The sequence below is a fragment of the Balearica regulorum genome, chromosome 1 (genome assembly GCF_011004875.1).
Source record: "Balearica regulorum gibbericeps isolate bBalReg1 chromosome 1, bBalReg1.pri, whole genome shotgun sequence".
NCBI lineage: Eukaryota > Metazoa > Chordata > Aves > Gruiformes > Gruidae > Balearica > Balearica regulorum.
The window spans coordinates 28899951-28922718 of record NC_046184.1 but is presented as its reverse complement, the minus strand read 5'-3'; the positions used below and the strand labels follow the sequence as shown (position 1 = coordinate 28922718).

The window sequence follows — 22768 nt, the reverse complement described above, 5'->3', positions numbered from 1 at the left end:
TGATTCTATGAAATACATGTATTGCTGTGTAATTTTTAAAATAAATATGACAAGACTATGGTAAAACAAATGTATGTACTATAAAAGTGATTTCTATATGCTTTAATAATTCCAAATAACAAAAAAAATAGTTCATTTATTTCATGAAACAGGAATTTTGAGATGTGATTAAAATTGTTAATTTTTTCACTAAGCAGCTTACTTGTTATCAGTAATATAGATATGGTTTGGCTGTTAACCATCTCAATTCTATAGTTTGCTTACATAAACCTTAAACTTGCATTAATCTCTATACAAGTAGAGTTTGTGCCCATGCCTACCTTCAGGATAAACCACAGGGCGCTCTGTGTCACTCCCGCAAGGCTCCTCAGCCTAGGGACTGCCGTTCAATTAGGAGAGGTACAGGTTGCTGATCTAGGGGCTGAACCATGGCAGGTAAGAAGACTATGTAGCTTTTGTGATGTGACCAAGAGTAACTTACCGTGGTTTTGAAGAGAGATTGGATTTCTACCTCAGCACTGCCAGAGTCAGAACATAATGAGTCTTTTCTTTCCATTATTTGAACTGCTAGGAAGAGCATCTCTTTTTCTTCTTGGCTGTCGGTTTTGGAGGTTAGTGACATGAAAGTGGAAGGGTGTACTAAAGGAAGCAGAAGCTAAAATACTAAGGAAGTATTACATTAAAATTCTTAAGGTTAACCTTGATTAAAACAGAGAAGCGTTACAAATTTATTTGAAGATGCAGTAAAAAAAAGCCTTGCCTGTCTATGGTCAGATCCAGCCATTAGTTTTTTGTTCCAGCTGTAGGCTTTATTAAAACTGCTCTGCCACAAGCATGGCACATCAGAGAAGACTAAAGTCTTTGCGTTGATTCTTACTGGACTTGTAAATGCGTTATCTTTCATAAACTACTCTTATCACTATTCTTATGCACCTAACACAAAAATAATGTCCACAACAAAAAACAGACTCAGGAGTGTTCTTGAGGGTGTTTCCTTGTGTGATTGGTTGTAGTTGGTATGCTGTAGTTGCACCTCTAGAATTAAAAATAAAATAAAATGAAATGTTATGATCCCATCATCAGCTGTTTATTATAAGGGAATAATCAAGAAATTCTTTTGTACTAAAACTGAGACCTTGTACACATTCAAGAAAAAACAAATAATTAATCAGGATACCGATGTTTGTCTATTTCCAGCGTTCTGATGCATCGGAAGGGTTGTATGAAAAAATCTTAAATAAACTTAGCTTAAGGTCTACTTTTTCTAAAGCCCCATTGTATGAAGCCTGGCTGGGATGGAGTTAATTTTCTTCAGTGCAGCGCTTGTGGCGCTGTGTTTGGGATTTGTGACTAAACCAAGGTTGATAGCACACTGGTGGTTTGGCTGTTGCTGAGCAGCACTTGCACAGTGTCAAGGTCTTCTCTTTGCCCATTCTGCCCCTCCCCGCCCAGCAAGTGGGCTGGGGGTGGGCAAGGGGTTGGGAGGGGACACAACCCAGACAGCTGGCCCAGGTTGACTAGAGGGATATTCCATGCCATATAACGTCACAGTCAGCAATAAAAACTGAAGAGAAGAGGTTTTCGGGGAGGTGGCCGTTGCTTGGAGACTGGCTTGGGCATCAGTCTGCTCATGGGAGGTGGCGAGTGTGTGCCTTTGCATCACTTGTTTTGTTTTTTCTTCCTCTTTCCTTCACTTATTAAACTATATCTTGACCCACAAGTATTCTCACTTGGGCTCTTTCTGTTCTCTCTCCTTGTCCCGCTGGGGGCTGGGGAGGGAAGGAGCGGTCCTGTGGTCCTTGGCTGCAGCCCCGGGGTCAGCCCACCACACCCTCAGAGTGGCATCTGCCGCAGGATTAGCTGCTCCAGTGGGTAATTCTGGAGTGCAAAGAAAGATACCAAATACATGTTTAATGGTGTAGGTTTCTGTTATGTACATTCGTGGGGAAGTCTTCATCTGAATTTAACAGATCAAAGAACAGATACTCAATGTTAATTGTTGTAAACTTCCTATAAAAATTGGTGTTCAATAGCAACATTGGGTTTTTTTTACTTTTTAATAGCACCTCTTCTTTCTTGTTAACTATTAATATTGTTTACATGATTTTGACTGGCTGTTTACCATATCCAGCTAGAATAATAAAAGTAAACAAGAAAAATACACATACAACCTACGTAGTATTAAAAAAAAAAAAAAAAGAAAAACATGCTGAACCAAAAACAAGCAGAGGAATGAAAACTAAATCCCTATGAATAATGATGACTGATTGTATTCTGCACTCCTTCAGCTTTATTAGATAAAAATGTAATCTAGAACACTGATGGCCCCATAATATTAACATTAATGTTCCCTCCATGATATTACCACTAATGTTTCCTTAGAGCTGTTCATTGTTTACTACCTGAAACAGTAGGGCTCTGCAAAGTCAGATCCCATGCAAGAAAATTATGTACAGTAACTCTGCAGTTTTGTACTACCACTGCTGGGTAGATATTGTTGTAATCTTGCTGTTGTTACCGCAGTAAAGTAATTTAAGAGCAAAATCTCTTAAAATAGCTCATTTAAGCCTACTGTATGTGGCAAGCAGAGTGCACAGTGCTTGCATTTCTTTTACACTAGCTCTCTCCAGGACACTACTTATTTTCATTCAGTCTATTTCAGGGCACTTTTCAAACACTTTTGAAACACATTTGCACCTAATACCTGACTGCACAGGCAAACTCATCATGCTGCAGTACAGTTGGATTTGTATCTGATAGATATCAGGTAGAAGTAATTTGTATCTAGTGTCTGTCAAAAGGGGTTGAAAAAATCTGAGGTTTTCTTTTGGATAGGACGAGTATCTAGGTGAGATTAAGTCATCAGGGCAAGATGCAAAACTGACTGAAGTCAATGGATATCTTCCCAATCGCTTTGTGAAACAGTTCATCTCAGGATGGGCCTGAGGAAATACTGACACATTGTTGAAGAAATGGTGATGGGAGGGAGGGCTGAGAGGTAAGTACCACGGAGGTAGCTGGGTCAGATGTTTCAGAGGTGGAAATTAATAGAAGGGGAGCAGTAGTGCTTGAAGGCACATGCTACTGTACATACAATGTGGCATATATTATTTTGAGTAATGTTCAAAGCCTCAGTTTAATAGGGTGGATAAGAAAGGCAGAAAGTTAGGATTTAAAATCAAACTGCTGTTGGTTACATAAAGAAACTAACCTTTAATATGTTGCAATAGCAGTAAGTGATTTTTCTGTGTCTCAGGATTGGAATCATTGCTTTGCTAGAGGATATGGTATCGTTACATTGTGATAAGTGGTTTATGAACGCGTTCTTGTTTGACACAAATAAATAGAGCTAACAGACTTTTCAACAGTTGCTCATTTAGATTTACTCTAAATATTAAATGTTGTACATATACTCAAAAAACACTCAAGACTGAAAATATTTAGTGTTTCACAGATCCCTCGAGTAAGTGACATAAACTGATAATCTGTCGCTGTGAATAGTGAACAAAGTAATTCCAGGTTTTGAAATGTTTCCTTGAATGCCAGTAGGAAGAACCTGTAGCCATGAAGAACAGAAAGATTTGTGTGTGTGAATTTGACTATTAAAACATTAATGACAGCGAAAATAAAAGCTGTCGCTTACCTTGGTTTGAGAAAATGAAGGACTGCATGTGTTAACTGGCAAAAATCATCAAAACAACAAGATCTGCTATCTTATGAAATAAGTTTAAGAATCTCTCAAATAACCTTACCATGGAAATTTCACTGCATCTTGTATATACTTGGAGAGAAAAAAATAATTTTTCCTTTCACCGTAGGCTAAATGTTGACTTTTATTCAGGACTGACTTTTAAAAGGCTAGTTTTTCAATGAAAAATAGGTAGTCATGTTATAATAAATTTTCTGAATTTCTGTACTAATCAGTTTTGAAGTTTCAACAATATTTGTCTTTAATTATACATTCAATTGTAAATAATAGAGAACAGACTTTTGTGGAATTTTTGTGGCTTTTATTTGCCAGAGCCACATGTACGTGGGCAGAAGTAATGTTTTTTCATGTGACAAAGCGATTCAAATTTTTATTGGAAAGTTTTATGGAAGGTAATTAAATATAAACAAACTCAACTGTACTTGTTGTTATGAAAGCTGCTGAGTATTATTTTGCATGATTAAACACAATATGACTAAAAGAAACACAATATGACTAAAAGACTTTTTTGAAGAGGAATTTTTTTGATCTGGACAAGAAAACAAATTGAAAATCAACTCGGTTAGGAATTATTTCTAAGGAAACTACATGAGATGCTAATACAAGTTATATTTTATGCTCTCTTGTTTTTAATTTTCAAAGGTGAGTTTTGCTCACATAGAGGAAAAATACTGTAGAAACTAATATGTTAAAATTTCTTTTGCCTTAGAAGAAACTGACCAAGAGAATACTCCGGCAGGAGATAAAGACATAAACCAGCCTTCCAGTAACCAAAGTATAGAACCAGAGATACAAGACCAGTCCGTCTGGGGAAATCGCACTGATGGTGACCTCATCAGAAGTAAGTATTTCCAGAACAAATTGCTGCCATTTGGACTTGCTTTCGCAGTGTAACGGGATACTACTGCCTGTTGACTCAGTTAAATGTGTGTCAAATGCAATTGTGTTGCAACTATAATGCACATCTACCAAATTTATTTCCCGGAATGACTCCTGTCAGCGTGCATAAACAACAGCTTCAAAGAAAGGTGTGATTTGAGTCGTGCAGTGTAACATAGACCTCAGTAGCATCTACGTTTGAAAGCCTTAGTGTTATATTCTTCTCTTATCATTCATAACGGGATCTGTATATTTAGTAGGCACACGAGTATGCAGTATGCAACTGTGCTATCAGTTGATTTCTCAGGTTATACGTTTAAGTGGCAGAGTAAAGTACGCTGCGAGCAGTTGCATCCAGATTACACTGAGTATGGGTCAGATCTAAGTTTATAAAGAGGTTTGAATCCTAAAGTAGCTAGTCCTTTCAAAACTAGAAAAATGTTATATGACAAGCTTTTAGGCCTTAAGTGCTATGGAATTACTTTTTTTTTTTTTTTTAAATTAGTTTTTACAAGTCCACATTCCTAGTGTATCTCTTAGATGCTTTAAAACATAAAAAGGTATGCAAGATTATTCCCATTTTTCTGTCTTGAATTGAAGATAATATGCTGTCCAAAAGATCACCCACAATTGCACCTTCCTGAGGCGAAAATATTTCTGTCAACTGCCAGAGCTAATACTACTTTAAAACTCTGTGAATGCTTGAACGTTAGTTGCTCAAGGGAGGAGCACCATGAGAGAGTGTTCTCTAATTATAGGGTGTATTCAGAAAGCAAATGGACTAAATGCTGAGTGGTGCTCCAGCTCTCTGAGATCATTGTCTGACCACACACATCAGGGTCAGTCTGTCTTTACATTGCACAAGTACTACACGATACACAGCGGGGTAAATTCATATTTCTGAACCTGCTATTGTCATAACTGGTGATTTTCTTTGGAGTTACCTTTTTCTTTTTAGGTTTGTTTTTGGTTTTGTTTGATCTTATCTGTACAATCAACTTCTCCTGAACTTCAAGCATTTGAAGTTCTTTTCAAATCTTAGTTCATTCTTTTTTTCTAAGTAATGAATCCCGGTAAATAATTAGACCCTTAATGTATTGAATAGTTATCTAGATCCTTTAAAGGAAACTGGAATTTAGCATGTCCGATATTTATCTGACAATTTAAAAATAATTCTTAAAGGGCTATAAAGAGTGAGAATTGTCCTGCACAGCTTGAGAGTTCACTTAATCCGAAAAGATTGTTTTAGGCCTAACCATCTCTGGACAAGCAATTGCTTTGTGCTCGTGTTGAGGACATGGGAAGGTGTGTATGGCATCTGCCGCTTTTGGAGCAGCCGCCTCCGCATTCCCTCATCTTAGAGCCTGTCTTATTCGCAGACTCATGGGAAAGCAGATTTATTTCGTAGCAGTTAGCAGCATGCCTGAACTATGGAGGAAAGGGCCAAGGACAGTAGGGTGGTGCTGTGCTTCCTCTGATCTCCTCACCGCCAGGACATGCTGTAGTGGCTGCACTGGGGAAGTGGGAGAGGAGAAGGTAAATTTTTCAAGGTATAGTAAAAATTGCAGCAGACTGTGCCAGTCCCTGGCTGATAAGGAAGGGTAAAGTGACTTGACAGTTATATGCAGTTATATGTCTCTGCGATCAGAGTGTTATCTGAACTGAAAAAGTAACAGGAAAAAGGGTAAAGGTAGGATAAAATTCTGAGGTAGGTAGGTGTGTATGTATGTATGATGCACTGCTCCAGTGTGCATAACTGTGCTCCTCCTGGAGTCACTAGTAGTTTTACCTTTGACTTTGTGAAAGGCAAGATTAGGTGAAAACTGGAAGTTTCTACAACTCCTAGTCTTAAGAGAGTTTTGTATAGTAGTGGCTTTATTATGAGACATGTTGGAGTAGCTGCTATGCTGCAATCTTCTCTGTTTCAAATTCATTTAATGTTCCTAGTGCCAAAGTCTCCTAGATGGAAGAAACAAAAATGGTGAAATTAAAGCAGCTTCATTTTCTTCTTTTTTTTTGGGGGGGTGGGGTGGGGGGGGATGTGGGGTGGAGGGAGGAGAGCTGTGGCTATAAGTAGGGAAGTCTGTTCTATTTAAAAAAAATAATTGAGGAACAGTGTTTGGCTCAATTACAAGTAGTTCTTGTAGCTTGCAAAAGTTTTACAACTTGATCTACCTAGTAACTAAAGCTTGAAAAATAAAATGGAGCAAAGAGAAGCTTGTTTATCACAAGCATTACTTAGGTATTTCATCTTAAATAACAAGTGTAGGCTGTGATTCAGTCGGATCTATTACCCCACTAGACTAAAGTTTGCAGAATATTGCATATTGGAAGAAGCTTGAGGTGAGAAATAAACAGTGTTTTGATCACTATGGTCTACTTCAAAACTGTTTCATTAAATTGTTTTAGCCAGGGCGTACTTTAATTTTCTCAGGTATTAACAACTATTTATGTCGAGCCTAATGATTCAGTTTCTTTTTTTTCCGTGCAGTTTGTTTTCCACCCCCACAGCTGATACATACTCCATTTGTGTTAGCCTTGGTTTTCACTTTATAAACGTTTCCAGCATTTAATTTCCAAGGTTCTCCTTGTTTGCAGCTGTTTTATCCTGCTGTTATATGGAAGTAGATTAATCAGTCAGTTTTATTGGCACACCAACAACGAAGTCCAGTGTTAGAGACTCAGTAATGACTTCATTATGTATGATTTCTCATTTGCACTTGTGAACTCAGTTTACCAGGCAACATCAATAAACTGAAATGCTGCCCTCCTTTTCCACAGTAAGACATTTTCAATTCACCTTGCCCTTGCAGTCCTTTTCTCAAGCCCCCCTTTTTTAACCTCTAGATGATGAGATTTTCCCCAGATTAGCCCTTTTCCCACCTCCTTTGGGGCATCCCTTCTCCCCAGAATGAAAACTTCCATAATATCCTAGGTAAATGGCTAATCTTATGGGAAGCTTCAACCAAGGAATTAATTGGTTTTGAAAAGAGCTTGAGAGTCATGGTAGAGGAATATTAGCTTCCCGTGCACCACTGCTTCAAAAGGTTACTCTGTACTGACATATAAACAGAGGAGAGCTAAATAATAAGAAAATTATTATATTACCTTTCTGTATTAATTGTTAATGTACTTGTGTAACTGTTACTGGAATACTGCCTTCAGTTGGAGAAGGGTCAGGGGAGAACCACAAACATCTCTGGAATGACTGGAGTAGCTGAAAACATGCCTTATTGTGGAAAAAACTCCTGGAGTTCAATCTGTTTAGTGTTAACGGGGGGATGAAGAGGGGCTTGCCTAGTCCCTAAGAAGCGTGATACCATAATGAGCAGAAATGTGGTAGGACGATTCTTCAACTGTCACAGACAAAGGGAGAACTAGATGGAGTGTCTGGAAGTTCAGTTAGACTAGAATTAAGGTGTATGTTTTTTAACAGTATTTGAGAACAGGAAGAGCTGCCAAATATTTGGTGGGTTTAGGTGTGTTAAGTTGGCTTTACTCTTCACAAGGTGGCCGTTGCTATCCATATCCTTCGATTTTAGAACTTGAGTAAGGGACAGTCTCTTTTCCATGGCAGTTCCCCCAAATGGAGATAACTTCTATATTTTTCATCTCAGGTATTGTTCAAAGCAATATTGAGACCTATTCCTTTCCCTTCACAGATGCACACATATTTCATATTTTATTTCAGGCGGTAGAGGTTCTGCTTTTCAAAAGAGCTTAACCTTAGAACAGCTCCATCTGCTTTTCCTTCTTCTTTGGCAGTGCATTTTAAATATCTGCAAACACTTTCTGCTTATTTTCATTGTATGATCTGGTGGCCTGTAATGGAGACGTTCGGCTTCTGTTATCACTCACCTTTGGCAAGTGCGAAAGAGCGAATGTTATAACATGCAGCAGGGTAACCTGTGGCTATAGGAATGAAGCCATAGGAGTTTTTGCTGCTCTACATTACCACAGTGCCTGGCTTTGTTCTTGGGAAAGGTTGGGTAGTTTTTTACCTTCTTTAAAAAAAAAAAAGGCTATAAAGGTGGATTTCAGAATATTTAGGGAGAATTTTTACAGAGGGTACTAGGTTATCAATGTGTGCTGTTATGTAGGGGAAAGAACGTTTAGGAGGGAAGAAAATGCCAGTCTTGAACACTATTTGCTTGTGAGGATTTAATCTCCTTTCTGGTTCTCAAGCAGGACCTTAGCTATGTGATATTTAAGAAAACAAAAAACATCTACCATAGATTCAAATTGTCATGAATAATTGATTAATAATAATCCAATTCTCAAGATTAAATACCTAAAATATGCCCATGTTTTACAGAGAGAAAGGTCATTGCTATCCATCATTTCCTGGCTTCAATTGCCTCTTTCTCCTCCATGAGACACTCTCCTGATAGGAGTGGTTCTTTGGAGAAAGGGATGCTTCATTCAGCTCTGTGGGGATTAAACAATTTTGCTTGTTCTTGTGCCCACTATGTCATTTACGAAATTCTTCTTTATTGCATTTTGTTTGAAATATAAACCTAGGTATTTTTTATCTTTTTGTTTTCTCTATTTTTATGCTGACATTTTTACTTTACGTGACTATTTATTTAATTTTAACATCTGGAGATTCCCTTTTCCTACTGGCTAAATATGTGGATGATTTTCATAGTTTAAATAATGTAGTTTGAGTTTGGGACTTTTTTCCCAACAAGAAGAAGATAATCTACTGTTAGAACTGTTCTTTTTATTTGATATTAATCCAGATATCTTTTCTTGTCTAACTTAAAGTGCACAGTCATCTTACAATTACTGTGATTTTAAATGACTGTGTTTATTCTGTCTAAAAAATAGTGCAAAGTGCTTGATGTAACTTAAATGGTTCTGTTCAAAGCTAGAAAGTATGAGAGATACAGTCTTCTTGCAGTGTAACTGTGTGAGTACAGAAGTTGCACAGAATAGGTTAATGGCAGTTTTTCAAAATACATTGCTGAGTCTGAAAGGTGTATGCTGTTAGTTGAGTGATTTGTGGACAGTGTTCTAAATATACCCAGGTATTTGCTTCATCTGGCTGTGAAAAAAGTGTAAGCCTATGAATGAACAAAACTTGAATCAGTTCAATACTGAAATATAGGAATGCAGTTTTTGATATTTAGATCCTTCTTTAAAAAAGATAAATCTTTGAGGAATTTGGCCAGTAGAAGTAATAGAGGTGTGAAGGACCTCCCTGAGATCTCCTCTCCCAGAGGTATCTTCTAATATTATCCCCAGCACACACCCAGCCTGTGTTACTTCTGTTTCTCCCCCTGACATGGCAGATTTACTATTTTTGTTCCAGAAGTCCTTAGAAAACTCCTCGCATGCCTGTTGAGGAGCCTGATGGGTTTTCCACTTCTTCCCAATCAGTTGTAAGATGGCTGACAATGCATGCATTTTTTTAAAACATTCTTTAAAAATGCCGTGCATTAGCTAGTTCCCTTAGCAAAACACAGAAGGTAAAATGTGATTTGTTATAATAGTTTTGTACTGGTTTTGTCTGGGAAAGAGTTCATTTTCTTCATAGCTGAAAGGGTTATACCACAGTGAGTTTTCTGCTACTAAGTAGTGAAATAAGACTGATTATATAAACTGGAAAAAAGCTAAGTATGTTGCACAGCATATTCAGAGTATTCATGCCAGTCAAGATAAAGCGTCTCATAAAGGTGGTGGTGAAAATTATGCTGTTTAACAAAATTTTGGAATTTAGTTGGCTTGAAGGCAGGCCGGTGTGTTGTGCATCAGAAGTACTTGGACCTGTGAAAGACCCATGGATTTACTCCTACTGATGATGCACCAGTTGAAGCTGAGAAGAATGAATAATAGTGCTCTCGCAGTGGGCTGAGACATACGAATGAGAAATCAGAAGCCGCTGCCATATCAGGATACCAAGAAACCAAACAATTTCAGTATTCCCAATAAACTAATGAGAGCTTGCAGCTGGTGCACACGTATGCAACTGGAACTCATGCTTGCTGCTGTTCACCTGAATCTTGATGACTCAGCTGGGGTTGTTTAGATTTCTCTCCCCCTTTTTTAGTGGATAATGATGATGCACTCTTTCCAGTCTCTACTTGGAGGACTTGGGCAGAAAGATAGGCCTTTTCTTGCTGAAAGTGTATCCATCTTCTTGCCATTTCGTTTTCCAGCTCAGACAGTTTTACATCCAAGGAATTTCACACCTCGTTGTACAACAAAAGCATTTTCATTTATTTTTTATATAATCATCTCCAGGGCAGAGAGGCATTTTCAGATAGCTGTATCCTTACAGTTACAGTCTTCAGAGTCTAAGACTGGATCTTCTGCATTTACAGAAGTCACCTGTGGAATGACCTGGGTGTTGCTGAAGTTAGTAGTCCCTTACTTGTGAGCAGAGCTGCTGTGGGATGCAGATGTTTTCGGTGTAACCTCTCTCCTTGGACTTGGTCGAATGTTTTGAAGTGATGCAGTTAATGATGGACTGCGATAGGTGAGGGGTTTGTATACTCAGTGGTGAGTCCATGTGGAGAAATAAACTTCTTGCTGTTGTTGACCCACTTGCAGAACAGTCGTCAAACTTCAATAAGAGCTTTAAACCGCACCAGATGACCTTAAGATAGATGCATGTATTCTGCATATCACTAGTAGCCAGAATTACCTGGAGCCTTTCATTTTCTGTTGTACCTTACTTGACGCTCAGAACATCACCTGAATTTATGGTCTGAGGCTGAGGAAGTTTGGATGGCAGTAATCATCAGTACCAGACAAAGGTGAAATTCTTCAAGTAATGTGAAGATTACTGTGGTTGCTGTGTTTGAGCCTGAAGTAAATTGTATCTTAATTTCAGAATATTTTCCTTTGTTGTATTGGTACTGTCTCAGAATTAATGTGCTGTTATGCCTAGATGGGAAAGAATATTTATATTCTTTTCCTGATTAGTTCCTCGTATAGGGGAAAAAGTATAATATATATGTGTAGTGGTTCCTTAAAGAGGAAGAGTAATAAGACTCTGACTGCATTCTATGTGAAATATTATACTACAAAACCAATGAGTCAGTGTGGTTTCAGTCTGCTATTTTCAGTACTAACGGTATTCAGTTAGCCATTTTTAGCAAAGAAAACACCAAATTACAAAGTGCACAAAAGTATCGTCATTCAAGTCGCACTTTTAGGAACCTGTTTTCTGGCAAAAATGTCTTGAACTTAAACCATGGCAAAAATTATCTTAGTTTTTATCTTTTTAAATTTTATTTTACATTTGCTGTCGTGTGTGGAACACTTGGAGTATGTTTATACAGCTGAAAAGTAATACTGTATATTGTGTGTACATCAAAATGATTAAATTAATTCTTCAAAATCTAGACAGCCAAAATAGTTTTTAATCTTTTGAATTTTGTATTTATTGCTTAAGAGGGGCTCATGGTCACAGCAGAAGGCTTAGCTAAGTAATTATGGTTAAACATTTTTCTTCTTTAAATAGCTATGCAGAAGAAAGAAAGGTCTGAATGCTATTTATTTCTTCTGCATTCTGGTAATACCTGCAATGCAAAAGGACTCACAAGTACCTTTCCCTGAAGGTATTTTTGTAAAGGACGAGGAAAAACAGGAGACTATGACCTATTTGCATGTTGTGGAGGTGGTGGGTTTTTGTTTTCTTAAAAAATTAAATTAAAAAAAAAATCTTCATGATCCAAACCCAAAGGATTCCTTTGAAAAACATTCAAATGTCAAACAGCGTGGTCACTCAGACTGTTTCTAGTATTGGTTTTGTTAACTCATTTTCCTGACGAGTAGGCCTCCAGAAATACTGAGGCTTGATTTAAGAGAATGATGAAGTATTTGCCACCTGAGCCTTAACTATTTTCAAAAGAACTGTAGTTTTCTGGCAAGTGAGAAACATGTTTTTGTGTGGAGACTGCTCTTGAAATTTGTGAACATGAAATGCAAACCCACAGCATTTTAACACAAGAGCTTTCAAATTCTGAGTTCTATGCCTGGACCTATGAAAGTTAGAGGCTTAAATTTTTCTTTTAAACCTGCTTCCCTCAAATTCTATGCAGTATCTTGATTATCGTGTTTTTGCTTTAATCTGAAGCTATAAATATTATGACACTTGTTTAGAGAAAATTGTAAGATGTAGCAATGCTAATGTTAATTACAGCAGAGTTTCAACCAAGAGACTATTTCCTGTTGCAGAGGTTCCTCAAGTTTAAGTGAGTTTTATTGATGAACAGTTCAGACTTAAGGTTGTATAATGTTTGCATAAAATGTTACAAAGTTTACTTTTGAGACAAGTCAAGTAGAGCAAACTGTTAGACAAGCCTATAAAATATGTGGCCTATGAGTCAGATTTGACCTTCAGGGCAAGTTTTTGCCCCTGAGAGACAGCACAAGGTGTTTGCCCGTTCCTCAGCGGAGCAGGAGTAAGGCTGCCTTCAAGTCTGGGTAGCTATGAAATATGTCTTTCTTCAAAAATAAAAGCTCTTAGCCAGTTAGAAGGCATGTGCCTTTTCCCATCTCCCTTCAGTAAATGCGCAATTTAACTGCATTCTCTAAGTTGCAATTTGAAATAAAATTCACATTTTTACAGAAAAGCAGTGAAAGATTCTTATGCTGACCAAAATTGGCCATAAGAGCAATGCCAAACCAGAGTGAACAACTTTTAGGTCTGTGCAATTCAGAAATACAGGAGATTAGTGAACGATGCTCCTTTTGCTTGAATTTCCAAATGGAGGAAACATTATGTTTTAGTGAGAAGATTTAGGATCAGCCTGCCTGGAAAGGTTTATCTGAGTGATCAAACTAAGTTTTTCATAGAAGTGATATAAAAAAATATTTGGATGGTGAGACAGGATACAAAGCTAAGTTTGGGTAACGCACATGTAGTTTTCGTATATGTAATTTTATTAAATTACACCAGGTCATTTAACAATTTAGTATTTCCTAGCTATTTGCTTTGTAACTGTGACCTTATAAAAGTATTTCCCTACCTCAATATATATTCTTTTTTTTGTGTGCTGACTTTTTTAGTTATAATAGTCACTATCATATTTATAATGTAAAATCAATATTGAGAAATATTTTTATATGGAAATAGCTCTTTCAGCAGACTATACACTAATCACTCTGTAAAGTATCTAGAACTGTATGTTCATGCATCTGAAGTTGTTATAAAGATCTTCTACACGTTTCGTAACAGTCTTCATTACAGCCATTCTGTAAACTGTTTTGTGCTGGATCAAGACTTTGAAACTTGAAACTCGTGTGAGTTTTATATTTACAACAAATAAGACAGTGTTTAACTTTTAAATTATATAGAAGGGAAAAAAACCCAACACACAACACAAGTTTTAAAAGGAATAATTCTAATAAAAATTACCTTTTTCCCTCCCTTCCTCTTCTTGTTCCTTTCCTTTGACTGTTACTTCATCTACTTTTCTGTCCACTGGATTTTCTGATTCCCATCTGTAGGGTAGTGTTATGCCTAAGGAATCTTTTCCCTACAAACTTAATTTTAAATAAATCACTGTTTGGTTTTTGACCATTTATATATGACAAAGCATCCGCTACTCTTGCTCTGAGAGAAGAGCAGTCCAATGGAGAGACTTCTTTTGCTGTGCTCTGCTCCCTTCTTGAACAATAGAAATAATCTGGCAAAAGCTTTTTTTGTTATTATGTCTGCATCCACACAAGGGATTCTGCTGAGATAGATAGCTGGAATAGGGCAAGACGTTTAGGTCTTATTGTCAATATTTTGTTGGATATATGTGGAACAGGTCCTTATGGAAAAGGACAGTAGACTTGTTTGATTAGCACAGGGAAGGTTCTCACTTTGCTCTCAAAATTTAAACTCAGAGTTAGAAATCTGTTTCACAGTGACTATAACAGAATGGCATTTGAAAGTTTGGATCATTAAAAAAAATCCTTTAGAAATTATGGTAATTTAGGAAGAAAGTAAAGGATATGTGTTGGTGATACGGTAGAAAGAGCAGTGCTGGCTATCACGGTGGAGTCAAAGTTGGAGGAGCACTGAAGGTTTGTTCACATTCTTAAGAAATTGTGCTGTGTCCTCTTGCCCACATTTATTTTATAAAGTAAAAAAAAGAGAGAAAAGACTGATCCAGTCCTATTATAGTTATTGTCTTTAAGCCATTTTTCTCTTTTCTGCTTGCAGAGTTTTCTCTAGTCCCCCCTTGCCCTCTTTTTATTGCTGTTTGTTTGTTTGTTTGTTTGAACAATCCTTTTTCCTGTTTCCCCACTTCTTTCTCTATTACAATTACTTATATGTAAGCAATGACAAGAAGGTTGTGCTTAGAGGCTGACTGGAAATGTTTTTAAAGTGCTTCAGTATAAAGGCCTGTTCAGCTTCTGGGTGTTAATATCAAAATTGCATGAAAGCTATTTTGTAAGTAGCAATGAACCTTCTTATTAGAATGAGTATTTTGACTATTGGGGAATTAACAGTAAATTAAACATTATGAAAAAGTAATGTGGATTCAGGGAAAAAAAACCCACAACTGTTAATATTACAACATACTTTGAAAATCTCTGCTTCTGGAGTCATGTGATTATGTGAGATTTAAATTTTCATAAAACAAACCAAAAATTAACCTAGTCTTAGTCTGTAGCTACTGACGAAAGCTGAAAGTTAAAGACTCAAAATTGAGAATGCCAATAAAAAGGATGTATTGAAAAATAAAATATTGATGATTTTTGAGTAGTTTGGCTTGGCAGTACCACACTGTACAGAAACAAGGAACTTTGTCTAAATGAGTGTAACACTAATTAAATATAAGGCGGTAGGGTGAGTTGTTAATTCCAGCAGCCTGAGTCAATGATATGGCACAATGAAATGTAGCTAGTTATGCTGGAGGAACAGTAAAGAAAAGGGTGCTGGAATTAACTCCAGGTGGCAGGGCTATGGCAGCTGTGCAGCTAAAATGGCAGGTGGCATGAATCTTTAGTGTGGATAAGGATGTATCAAAACCAGTGCAGCTCTGCCCTTTTGGCAGTTGTTTGAATGGTTCCTTAAGAGCTCTTCTGTTTGGGGCCAAGAAGTACACGAAGGGAGGCTGAGATGTTTCCCAAGCACGGAACAGCTGCAGAGCACAAAGGGATGGAGGCAGCAGTTTGGATCCCCCGTCACCAGCCCGGTCGAGCTGCTGTTGCTGATGATGACATGAATGCTTTTGTGGGGCTGAAGGCTTGTGTAAGCAGCGAAGGAAGGTTGTTTGCATGTGATGTGGTTGCTGTCTTTGCTATGAGACAAGGGTTGCTGCTGTCCTTCAGATCCTTTTGGGTAAGAGGGGGTTGCCGCCTCAGCTGTGACTTTTTAAAGCACTTGAATTTTTAAAGGACAAAAAAATGAATGTAACTGTAAATGCTTATGCTTTCACTTAACATGCTCTTTTCTTCCTGTGAAATTTGCCAGCTTATTTGCAAAACCTTCTAACAAAGTGGTTTAAGATGTAAAAATTCCATACACTTCTCAGTATTGTGAATAATGTTGACAGAGCACAGATTTCACTGTTGTATCTGCACTCTGCTTAAAAAAAAGTAATTGTGATTAGTGTACAGAAGGTGTGGGTTTTTTCTCCTTAAATAAAGGGAACTATGTCTTCTAAATAAGACAAAACAAAAGATTTTTCAGAAAAAAAGATCCTTGTTGCAAGAAGCACTGATTCAAAGCATGGGCATCATCCAAATTTAAATGCTAATTAGAAGTATTTTTAAACAATAGGTGAACTAAATAAATGTCAGTGGGCAAAATTATGTAGTTTTATAAGTTGAAAGAAATATTTTTTATATCTTAATAGAAAATGAAAATGATTCCATATGTAATGTTGAATGCTTTTAAACATGTAGAAATAGGAGTACTCCCTTTCTGTATGTTAAACACCAGTGGTCTGCTGCTATTCAGTCAGTTTTGCAGTATAAAGACTTGCAGGTGCTACTAGTCTCTACTGTAATGAAATAGTTTGAGCATAATAATTCCATAGATTTGTATCTTGTTTCAAGAATGGAGTGGAGAATCTGAATTTTAGTTCAGTTATGGGATGAAAAAAAAAGGTTGTATGAGTAATTTCATCCCGTTAAGACAATTTACCTGTTTCTTCAGATAATCTGGTATTTTGTCCTTTGTGTTAATGCGTTTGTTCCTCTGAATTTTTGTGCTTGTAGCTGTTGGTCACTGATGTGACACTGTATTTTTCTAACAGGACAGATTTGTAACTGTGTGGCTTAGATAGCAGAGCTTTCTTGTGAATTGTTTGAGCAGCTTATGCTTTGCTTCCTTTCAGGAAACTAAGTGCATCGTTTTTACAGGAAGTTCGGTCTTCACCAGCCCTAGTCAGCAATCTGACTTTTGCACTGCTCAAAGGGATGTGTCTGTGAGCAGCAGGCAAAAACTCATTTAGCATATTTATTTTTTTTTACTATGTTGAACTCATATAATGGAGGTCATGTATGAAAGCTTGGTCAGAATGGGTGGGTTTGTCCAGCTGAGTCATAAAGAGGACTTCCTGGATGATTTTGGTAGAATGCAGTAAGTAAGAAGTAAGTAAAAACCATTTTCCTTTGTGCAAAGTATCGGTGACGGTGATTATGCATGAAGCACATTCAGCTTTGAATTGAACACACAAATCTCTTAGATGATAATTTTTTACATTCGGAAATATAGCATTGCCTTTTCCTTCAGCATATGAAACTACTGAGGTCTTTTTCAACCAAAATGATTCTGATTCTACTGTTTTAGTGTAAAACAAAGTTAAACTGCCTGTGGGGTGGGGAAGGGAAAGGGCAGTGAGCTGTGATGCAGAGATGCAGACTTTAGTCCTGCTTGCAATTTTGAATCTAGGAAAGGAAAAAAAAAAAAGATAATTTTGGTTTTTCAAGGACTCTAAGAGGACCTTTCAAGGTATATTCGCAAGAATCTGATTTGTACAGCTTGCACAAAAACATTTTGGGTGAGATTGTGCCATATCTCTTTAAGGCACACCTAAACAGTTCAAAAGAAGGAAAAAGAGCTCTCATTTCTGGGTCATCCTGATGCCAAGCTGGTGCATTAGTGGCACAAAGCAGCCCCAGATCCAGCTTTTGTTATGGCAGGTCTGCCTGAACTCTGTGTGACTTAAAATCCTGTGGTGGCCTGGGGTCCCTGGAGTGCTTTGAGTTGGGGAAGCCCCCCTCATCCAGCCCATGGGAATAGCAGCCAGGTGGGTTGGTGACGGGAAGTCTGTGGCCATCTCCTAGACCCTGCTTGCTATGAGGGAATTCCTGTGGCTGAAGGACATCCATAGCAGAGACTAAGGCTTCTCAGTGTGTTCAGTGTTGTCTGTGCAGATACGTGTTGCTTTTCTTTCTCCTCACACTTTGCTTTTTCAGAATCAGGAAGTAGATGGACACTTGCTGCACTCTCTACCATGCTTCCACATCTTTTTTTCTCCTACTGACAGTCACTCTATTAACTATCCCACCTGCGTAAAGACAAGCTGGGTCATGCAGAGTTACTGTTGTGGACCTCAAGTCCTCACTCTGCTTTCTGACAAAGAATTTCCATTTTCCATCATGCTGCTCTTGCTGAATGTGGCCGATTTTTGGCCTGGGCTCCAGGATGCTCTCTGACCTGGAGCAGAAGGGGAATTATTGCTTTGACTCTAGATGTTTGTGCAAATGTGATGTGTTTATCTTTGTTTAATTTCATTGCTTATCAACTAGTGATTTATCATTTAATTCTTTTCTTACTAGTAAAATTTGTAGCAAATACTTGAGCTGTAGTGGGATTTCACTTGTGAATTTTCTTGTTTCTTCTTCCCTACTCTTTTCTGCCCTCACAGACTGAAGTGGCTCAGCTCACTATGTATTTTTTCCCTTTCTGTCTCCTTCCCCTCCGGTGCTGTCTTCTTCTGGGTGGTTGCTATCTGCTCTTTTTTTCTTTTGATGTTTTTGCCCTACTGTTGTTTTAATAATGTAAAATCCCAAGTTTTAGCCTGTTCCTCGTGGTTACTGCCCATTTGCTTCTCCTGTTCCATTTTCCTTGCAGCTGTGCTTTCTCTTTCTCCTTTGGTTTTCTGGTACTTGGTATCTGCTGATGCCAAACTTAGCATCAGCTCTAGGTTGCTAGAAAGAATAGCAGAGAGAAAATAAGTGCAGCAAAGTGATCAGAAACTCAGATATGAGTGTGTGAATTACTATTTTTGTACTGATACTCTGTGTGTTTTCTCACTACCTTTTTATATTACCTTGTCTTTGTTGCCATCCTGTTTTTACTCCTGTTTTTTCTTATTACATCTTGTTAGCTTTGTTAATAGTAGTGTTAGGTATTAGAATTATAGAGATGACAAAAGACAGCACTGAGAGCAGGGGGCAAGACATACACTTGAGGTGTAACACTTTTTGGAGTCTTCTGAAATTCTGTCACTTGTGTGAGTGGAGGACTAGAAATCAAGGGAGCAGTGAACTTTAAGGGAATTGCTCATTCCAAGCATTTGCCTTCATATTCTTTTTAAAACCAAGTACATCCAGTTTTTGTGTATATTTCTATGAGTTTAACTGAACACTGTAATGTCATCATCTGAAAAATCAGTACGTATGGCCAGTGGAGAATAAACTTGAGCTTTTGAGTGTTTTCTCACTCAAAGGAGAATAGTTAGGTCTAGGCTTAGAACCTGTTTGCCTCACCATCCCATGTGTGTTTTCTTGCAATGAAATGTTGTCTAGTTTGTCAGCGGTTGTTGGGGTTTTGAGGAAGGGAGCAGGAGGTGGTAGAGCCAAGAGAACCTGTTTGTGCACTTGCCCGGGTTGTGGCTGTTAATGACATTGAGGTTATCTCTCCTGTCTGGTACATCCTGCTGTACCGCTTATGAGGCAATACCCAGCAAGTGATATCCTGTTGTTTGTAGCTTCTCTTTGATGTTTTTTATTTGATTTGGGAACAAGTAACACAATGGTGAGGGGCATCAAAACTGTTCCAAATATTTGACTTAATGTCTTAAGTTCCATGGGACGCCAGTGTGTCTTTATGCAGTGGCATAACCGTATGTTTTAATAGGTACTAATTGCATAACTGCTGTGATTGTCATGCCAACAGCTTGGATTACTTTTTTGCATCTAGTGGTTAATTAATCTTCTTTTTAAAATTAGAGCTCCAGAAGCAGAGCATTCTGTTCCTCAGTGAGGTGGGATTGTGTTGGTTTTGCACCCCTTTGTATTCTCTATAGTTTGGGTGACTGTCTTCACATTTATTAAAATACCAACTATTTGTGTTTCAGAAATGGATCACTTTCAGCACTTTAAAAATTAACAGAAAGCCCAATTCTCTGGTTTTTAATTTTTGTATTATTTTGTTTTCATATCCAATTTCTACAAGCCACAGTGCATTATAAAGAAAGATTTAACACTAACGACAACAGCAGCAACAAAAATCAAGTAGATCATTATATGTCTTAATATGTTACCTATGTAGAAAACATGGGAAGAAATACCTAGGCATTTCACCTTAAATGAAATAAAAAACCAACCCTCACTTTCAGGAGTAATCAATTAATGTGTAAACCACCATGGAATGTTGTAATGGTGACCATAAGTTAACTTGCCATTGCACACATTTCTGCTGCTCTCAGTAACTGTAATGCTACGAAACATGAGCGCAGATACACCACAGTTCTTTTCCAGTCCTCTAGCAGAATGCATGAGGAGAGAATGGATAGATAAATGTTGCAAGTGAAAAACTTGCCATAATATTCCCACTTTTGAACACAGCTTTACATAGAAGTTTATTCCCCAGGTGTCTGGGTGCCTGTTACCTACAATGTCCTGTTCGGTGTTTGGCTCTTCTCTTGGGTTTTTCATGGCAAGCTACTGCTGCTTGTTCTCAAGAAATGAAAAACTGTATGCTACAGTAAGAACTATATTCCACTTTAAGTAGATGTGGCTTATCAATCATCACATTGTGTGAATCATCTTTATTTCTACCTATGTTGTGATCTAGCAAGAATTTCCAAATAGTCTTCAAAGTTTATCATAGATGCCAATATTTTCAGTCTCACAAAAACCCTTGCTAATGATGGCAAGATTTCTATATGATAAAGAAGGACAATTTACTGCTAATCTATGGTAATTAGAAGACAAAAGGATATTTGGATTTTGAGATAATTGTTAAAAGATAGATAATTAAAAAAGTGTTAAGGGATTTACTCAGTTTGGCAATGATTAAAAATTTGCTGTTGCTATCATTAGAAAAAATCAGCAGGCATTTCTTCATTTTGCAAAATCATTTTAGGAGAGGATTTGTAAATAGAAAAATTCACATTTTCAGTGGGAATGCCTATTAACTTTGTAAACCTCTGGCTACCAGCCCTTTTCATGCTTCCCTGTGGTAACTGCTTCTTTCTGGGTATGTCAAAGACATCTTTATACAATTCCTGCAGCCCTTCAAACAGCGTGCAAGGTCCTGCAGTGCTTCCAAAGGACGGCACTGCAGGTGTCTTTGCACAGATTTAAGAGTACTCTTGGCACCTTCTCGTGCACTCGCGTCGCCTTCTCAACCCATAAACACACATGCACACATGCGTTTGCCATTCTTGTCAGCCCTTCACCGACCGAGAGCCGATGGGATAAAATGTCTTTCCCCTTTGTCCCCTGCCAGCCCCGTCTCTGTTATACCTGGTGTTCCCTGGATGTGTTCTCAGACATATTATAACAAAGCGTTCTCAGTGTGGGTCCTGTAAAACTCGTACCAGCAATTTTACTACAGTATTTTCATTACAAAGGACATCCTGTTTCATAATAATATATTGTATTCATTTTGAAGATGTCCTCTTGTCTTACAAGAAGCAATTCTAAAAAGGTGGTTGATGCTGTTAGTCGGTACTTTGTTTTCCTTGTAAAGTCAGCATGGTATAAAAAATTCAGTGTAAAAAATTGATTTTTAAAGATAGATTGTACCTTGATGGTACCTTGTTATTTAGTTAATGTATGCCTTCTGTGATATGGAAGCTGCAGTATATGCTATTTATGTCCTAGAAAATATTCAAAAATAATTGCTGACAAAAGCCACTTCACAGGTTGACTCAGAGGTACATCTTGTAATCTGAATGTTAATATTCTGGATAGCTCGGCATAGAAAGCTATTGATGTAGTTTGAAGATCCACATAGAGACTAGTCAGTATTTTAGTTAGAAAAGTGGGGAGGGAGAGGGATGGAGGTAGTTGAGTTCTCCCAGCTTCACTGAGATTTTATGCTTATTGAGCGTATGAATGCATACAATTTGTAATATTTCTGAAAAGGTAAGATTTTTTGCTAGTCAGTTTGAAATGTTTCCTTTTATATATCAGGAATTTATGTCTTTTCCAGAAGCAATTTGGAATCACCTTAATTTTACTCTAGAATCCAGGCATCTCCTGGTTTTACTGTGCAATCCATGACTATCTGTCAGACGCTTTATTTTTCCCCTCAAGCTTAGGTCTGTGTTACAAAGAAGTACTGACAAAAACCAGAGGCCTGATTCTTACCTCCCTTGCATGTGATCCCTTCCATGTGGTCCATGTGGAGGGAGTAGGAGCAGCTACCACTGAGATGAAACAATTTCTTAAGCTCAAATTAGCATGTAGATGGTGGCTTTCAGCATTAACGGACCCAGGCAGGACCTCTGTATTTCCTAAAAATTGCTCATCCTCTTGTTGTGGTTGCAACTGTTTTGGGGAGGCAGACAAGCGTCTAGGATATTTTGAACTGGAACGATACTTTGTATTTTCTCAATATTTGAAAATGCCGAAGGTTATATTTTTTTACACCCAGGAGTCCTGCATTTTTATTCCTCCCTAGTCCACCTGCAAAAATACTGCTTCTGTGGCCTGATCTGATGTCATAAACTACTGTGTCATAAATGAAGAAAAACAGCATTCTTACCTCTCTGGGTGTGCAGTCAGTTGACCCAGGCTGTAAACTGGAAAGTATTTTTTCCATCAGTGGCATTGGCCAGGCTAGCAAACTCCACGGGCATCTGTATCAGCTGCCTTTTGATGTGATTGGGCTACTAATTAGCTGTCTCAATTCTTCACTCCCTCCTGATGTTTTCTTTTGATTCACTTTGACTCCGAGGAGTCTGTATTCCGTGTATATTTGTTTTTGTGTTTTGTCTAAAATCCCTAATGATAGCTTAGTCTGTCCTCTTTTGGTTGAGAGTTTGC

General features: G+C 37.7%; 1 protein-coding gene across 6 annotated transcripts in view; it reads left to right on the top strand.

The window, feature by feature from the left end:
- Positions 1–22768, top strand: part of MDFIC (MyoD family inhibitor domain containing) — a 54571-nt gene that overhangs the window by 9496 nt on the left and 22307 nt on the right. For 4 of the 6 annotated variants that reach the window (XM_075743938.1, XM_075743919.1, XM_075743928.1 and 1 more), the window contains exon 3: positions 4419–4550. The exons of 1 other annotated variant lie outside the window; for it this stretch is intronic. In XM_075743938.1, coding sequence (XP_075600053.1) covers positions 4419–4550 — 132 coding nt within the window. The remainder of the gene's footprint in view (positions 1–4418; positions 4551–22768) is intronic. One more of the 6 variants, XM_075743947.1, reaches the window with a different exon arrangement.